The 6,333-nt window shown below is 48.3% G+C and overlaps 1 protein-coding gene across 1 annotated transcript; it reads left to right on the forward strand.

Moving 5' to 3' along the window:
* Window positions 1-399: 399 nt before the first annotated feature.
* LOC123161260 (S-type anion channel SLAH2-like) lies at window positions 400-2,291 on the forward strand. Its single transcript, XM_044579117.1, has 2 exons — window positions 400-942; window positions 1,023-2,291. Exons 1-2 carry the CDS (start codon window positions 400-402, stop codon window positions 2,289-2,291), a joined length of 1,812 nt encoding a protein of 603 aa, XP_044435052.1.
* Window positions 2,292-6,333: the final 4,042 nt, after the last annotated feature.

Here is a 6,333-nt window from a genome sequence, read left to right on the forward strand (position 1 = left end):
TTCATGAAACTAAACTCACATGGCTCAACTTCTAAGCAAGGTACATAGGCTAAACACCAAATACTCCTCTTGCCAAAAAAAAGTAACACGGTGTGAATCTAACTTGCACTCAAGTTTGATGATAATAGTAGTATAAGGATACCAGCCGCCTCGGCAAATCAATCTTTTGACTGCCGGCCCGCCAGCGCGCTACTTAAGATCATATCCGCGTGCTCGGGCGGTCCCTCTGTTGCTGGTCGTTTGTCCCGCTCGCGCCATGTGTGTACGTATATATAAGGTGGCCACGCTTCGGTGCAATTCACGACCAACTACCTGTCCGTGTTGCCAACATTGCCTGCGTCTCCAGCAGTCCACGGTCGATCGAGTGAGAGAGGAGTTCAGCATCAGCCGGATAAAAGAATGGCGGGGCTGGCCGGGGCGGGCGCCGGTGACCACCATGACGTTTCGACGGAGGCTGCGGCTGCTGGTGGCGGCAGGATGAAGGAGGCGGCCGTGCCGGCGGTTCACGGTGAGTCGACGTGCGGGGACACGCCGCCGTTGTCTGTCTCCATCAACGTGCCGGACTCGCGGTCAGGGCTCCACCCCGGCAGAATGCCCCGTACAAGGGACGCCGGCGCCGCACCACCAAGTGAGACACCACTAAGTGAGGTTCAGCAGCCGCAGCTCCACTCGCAGCCGTCCTGGGTGCTCAGAAGTGGCGGGGAGGTGCCGGCGATGCCGCGGAGCGACAGCACGCGGGAGCGTGACCGCCGGTTCGATCAGTTCAAAACCTTCTCCGGTCGCCTTGAGCGGCAGCTCTCCACCCTCCGAGGAGTGCCGCAGGACCCGCCGGCGCCTCACGTTGATGACGGCTCCTCGTCCACTAACTCTGATGACGACGACGTGCCCACGGCCGACCGCTACTTCGCCGCACTCGAAGGCCCCGAGCTCGACACCCTTCGCGTAAGCACCACCTAACATCCATTGCAAAATATGTACTTTTCCCTGTCAAAACCATGTGTAATCGTCGTGGATGTGCACAGTCGACGGAGGTCCCGGTGCTTCCCAAGGACGAGACGTGGCCATTCCTTCTCCGGTTCCCGATCAGCGCGTTCGGGATGTGCCTCGGGGTGAATAGCCAGGCCATGTTGTGGAAGACGCTCGAGTCGGAGCCCTCCATGGCGTTCCTGCACGTGCACCCCACCGCCAACTACGTCTTCTGGTGGGTCTCCGTCGCTCTCACCATCATCGTCTCCGTCACCTATCTCCTCAAGGTCATCTTCTACTTCGAGGCTGTCCGCCGTGAGTTCCACCATCCTGTGCGCGTCAACTTCTTCTTCGCGCCATGGATCGCTTGTCTCTTTCTCGTCAAGGGTGAGCCGCATCCGGTGTGGGAGATCCACCACGTCGTCTATAACCTCCTCATGCTACCCATCCTCTGCCTCGGCCTAAAGATCTATGGCCAGTGGATGTCTAGTGGAGAGCGGCGCCTCTCCAAAGTGGCCAACCCGTCGAACCACCTTGCAGTTGTTGGCAACTTTGTCGGTGCGCTGCTCGGTGCCAAGATGGGCCTCAGGGAGTTGCCCATCTTCTTCTTTGCTGTCGGGCTCGCGCACTACGGCGTGCTCTTCGTCACCCTCTACCAGAGGCTCCCCACCAATGTCCAACTCCCCAAGGAGCTCCACCCAGTTTTTTTCCTCTTCGTCGCCGCGCCGAGCGTCGCGTCCATGGCATGGGCCAGGATCTCTGGCGAGTTCAATGACGGCGCCAAGCTCCTTTACTTCATCTCACTCTTCCTCTACATGTCGCTAGTAGTGCGCATCAACCTCTTCACGGGGTTTAGATTCTCGCTGGCCTGGTGGGCGTACACATTCCCAATGACAAGTGTGGCCCTAGCGACCGCGTTGTATGCGTCAGAGGTGGACAACCTGTTGACGCGGGCACTGGCGGTGGGGCTGTCGGTGATCGCTGTCGTGACCGTGACCGCCGTTCTGGCCACGACCTTGTACCACGCCTTCGTGTGTGGAGACCTCTTCCCCAACGATGTGTCCATTGCCATCACGAGGAGGAAGTCCAAGTTCAGCAAGATGCTCACGCAAATTCGGTCGTCCAGCTCAGACGTCAAGGATCTCGTCCTCTCCATTCCCAATTTCAGTTCCGGTTCCAAGCACTCCAGCACCAACTCCAGGGCGAGCAACAGCGCCGGGGAGTGTCCGGTGATGGCGCACATGCATGAAAGAGCAGAGCGGGCGTTTGATCGTCGGTGCACAACAGATTGCATGCACACACGTCTAGCTTATATTGACCAATAGAATTTACATGTATAAAGTTATTTCTATTTTTTCTTTCTTTGTTCTTTTTCATCTTTGAGAACAGATTGGGAGCGTTATCCTTGAGCAATTTGTATTGCCATGGTAGTAAATAATTGCGGGAATAAACCATTGAGTTTGTAACTTTGTTGACTATAATAAATAATTGCGGGAATAAACCATTGAGTTTGTAACTTTGTGGATTATAATTGAGTTCATCGTAAGTAAATTCAGGGGCTATATTGCATGTTGTCGTGGCATCCATTAGTTATGTTGCAACTTGTTTGTTGGTGCATAGAGGCGGCACTTGTACAAAGACCACTCACTGGGCGCCTCGGCTGGTCGAGTATGGCCGGACCGAGGCTTGCATGCATGGACCGCGAACAGTTGAAAAATTCAAGTTTCTCCTTGATAAATTTCCAGCCATACAAATACAAGCATGCACGTCACCCGACGTTGCCAGCATGTGGTCATGATCGAGGTGCAAATCCATCTACGCCTCTTTGTGACTGAGTAATTAACTAATATGGCCATTGCTAGGCGTCAACCGACTGATTTCTTCTGGAATCAGCCGGGTTGATAGCCGTCTGATCCGTCATGATCTGGATGGAAACATAGCCATCTGATTCAGTCAAACGCACAGACGCTGCTTCGTTCTGTCCCACGTCGCCGCAACGCACGTAGGTGTGAGACCATCGCCACCCGACTCGCTCCGCAGTAGCTAGAAGTAGCCGATGCTTGCTCCCGATGGAGATGACCGCACCACTCGAATCGCCCCGCAGCAGCAGCACCCGAGTAATGCTTTCTCGCTGCTCCGGAAGGGCACCGGGTGCATCACAGCAACATCAAGCCGCATTGTCGGAGCTGCTATTGGAGCCTAACGACACTCCTTGCAGCACCGACGGAGGGCCGTCGGCCAGTTGCAGCACCGGCGCCCTTCGTAGCAGGCAACAAAAACCCACGTGTTGCATTGCCATGTCGCGCACCTCGCCCGGAGAGTGCCGGCAGCGGCCACCATTCCAGCATCATGTGGAGCCACGGTGACGCAGCGCGACGCAGCGTGTGGTGATGACGACAGATGTTGCGATGCAGCGGACGACCGCCCAGCTGCTGGATGATGCGACGGAACGCGAGGCGGCGATGGAGAAGGTCTGTAAAGCAAAAATGGGGTCTTGCTGCAGGTGGCTGCAATTGGAGAAGGCCTCTCGCCGGATTTGGTGGAGAAAGGAATTGCCAAAGAGATAGAGGAGTCAACGTAACGCTACACCAACGTAAACCCAGCTACGTGTTTAACGTACTAATACGCCACGTGAACAACTTTAATTGGCGATAGGAAAACGAAGGGCCCCACCTGCGTGAAAATAGGGGGGGGGGGGGGGGTTCTTAGGAAGGTTACGTAAAAACTTACGTAACTTCCCGTAGATGTAGCATTATCGCGCGAGAAATGTGTGGCTCGCTTCACTCGTGCAATGGTAACGGAAAAAGGAGAGCCACCACTGTGACACATGGTACGCGCGGGACATTCACGTCGAAATTAGTCGGGCAAAAGTAAGCATTTTCCCAATCGGCAACTGGCTGGAATGTTGGTAGATGTGCATGCACGAAATTTCCCTCCCCGGCCTACGACCCCCCTCACCGGCGGCTTGTAGGTGCAGCAGGAACCACCACGCTCATGCATGCATGCACAAATATTCCCTCTATTTCTAAATATAAGTCTTTGAAGAAATTCCACTATGGACAACATACGGAGCAAAATGAGTGAATCTATACTCTAAAATGCATCTAGATACAGTATGTGGTCCATAGTGAAATCTCTACAAAGACTTATATTTAGGAACGGAGGGAGTACATATACACGTTGTGGCACAGCTAACATGTAGCTCAACAACTACTCCCTCCGTTCCACAATACTTGTCTTCCCTTTGTCAAAATATCTAGACATGTTTTAGTATATAGGTACATGCATTTTTGAACAAATGGAAGTCAAGTATTTTGGAACGGAGGGAGTACGTAGCAAGATCACCTTACCCAACCAAGGTCTCCTTAATTACCTCGGGCCGCAGGAATGAACTCCAGTAGCCCATTGTAGCACTCCCGGTCAGGTCTTTTTCGGTTGCTTCAGATTTGAAGGGGTTTGGAGGGGATTGAGAGGGATTAAATCCCCCAAATCCACCTCAATCCCCTACAGTCCCCTTCTGGGAGGGATTAACCGAACAAGCTCTCAGGGGGTTAGGGAACTCTTGAAGATATCGATAGATCGGTTGCGAATAGAGTTTGGGCCTTGGGGCCTCTTTAATTCATAGGAAAAGTACATTCAGCGAAGGGGAACCATAGAACGTGCGAAGGGCATAGAAGGGAGTGTCTAGGTATGCATGTAGCGAGCTCCATCGCAGGCTCCGCTATAGGGCTCCCTTAAAGGGTCGGGCCACTACACTCTTTACACCATGCTTTGTTTTGTGTTTTTTTCTCTGGTTTCCAATGTTGGATTTCGCTAGTTTCTGTAGTGTTCATGCAATTTTATAAATAATATTAATGCGTTAAAAAATTCTCGCCATTGAAACAATTTTTCACACGTTTCAAATATAGTACATGACATTTTATAAAAAAGGTTCACACAAATAAAAATGCTAATGATATTAAATTTTTAATGACATCTAGGAAAATTCACCTTGTATTTAAAAAATGGTCATTGTGTATTAAATATCTTCGTCGCCTATTTAGAAAAATCATTGTGTGTTTTTAAAATATTCAGCTGTATTTAAATAATATTCAACTTGCATTTAACAAATGTTCTACGTATATTCAAAAAATATCCAGTGTGTTCTTTTATGTATATCTAAAAATGCTTAACCTGTATTCAAAAGAACCTCAACTTGTATTTGCAAAAATGCCTACGCTTATGTTAATAATAAAAGAGAATAAAATATAAACATTTAGAAGGAAAAATGAATAGGAAAATAAAAAAAGTTACAAGATCGTAGAAAAATGAAAAAGGAACAAAAACTGGATGAAACCTTTCAAAAACTGCATAAAAATTTCTAAAAGCCGTAGCGCTAGGTCCTAGTGGGCCACTGGCCGTAATGGATCTACAAAGGTGAAATCATAGCATGAAAAGAAATAAACGCCTCCACAACCCAAGCGTGATGCTAGCCTGGAGGGACCTCCTATATGCCGCTCACCGCGGCAAAAGGTCGCCGTTTCGCACAGGGGCAGCTAACCTGGGCCGGCCCATTTACAGTGGCACATGGTATGCTTGCATGTGATTCGATCCCACGACCTCATAGCAAGGCGTGCATTGTGCTAGCCGCCGCGACACACGAACACTAGTGCAAGATTTGCTGCACCACACTTAGAATCAAACGACAGCGGACAAACAAAAACAACACTTACCTAAAATTACGAACAACTAAAGTTCATGATAGGACTTGAACCGACGACCTGCTGCAAATGAACAACATGGCTAGCCACCATAATTCCTAAAGATTTGGTGTCCAAAATGGCAGCATGGTTTATATGAACTTTTTTTAAAATTTCGAACATGGTTTTCTTTTTTGAGATTTCTGAACAAATTTCAAAACTCTAACATTTTCTGAAAATACAACATTTTGTAGGGAATCTAAAACATTTTTCAAAAAAGGAACAAAGTTTAAAACATGAACATTTTTCAAAATTGCTATATTTTTTTTGAAAAATAGGAACAAAAATTGCAAACACTAATTTTTTTCAATTTCTGAGCAATATTTTGAAACGTGAAAATAATTTTAGTTAGCGATTGTTTTGAAAACATGAACATTTGTTCAAATTGTGAACATGTTTCGAAAGCAGGAACATTTGTTGAAATTCAAGAACATTTTTTGAATTTGGGAACAAAATTAAAAATGCAAACATTTTTCGAAATTCCACCATTAAAATATAAATCGAGGAAACATGAACATTTTCCGTGTTTGTGAACAATTCTAAAATTGGAAACATTTCGTGAAATTCTGAAGCATTTTTTCATAAATTTTTCAACAAAATCCGAAAGCATCAATTTTTTCATAATTTG

The sequence above is a fragment of the Triticum aestivum genome, chromosome 1D, assembly GCF_018294505.1.
Source record: "Triticum aestivum cultivar Chinese Spring chromosome 1D, IWGSC CS RefSeq v2.1, whole genome shotgun sequence".
NCBI lineage: Eukaryota > Viridiplantae > Streptophyta > Magnoliopsida > Poales > Poaceae > Triticum > Triticum aestivum.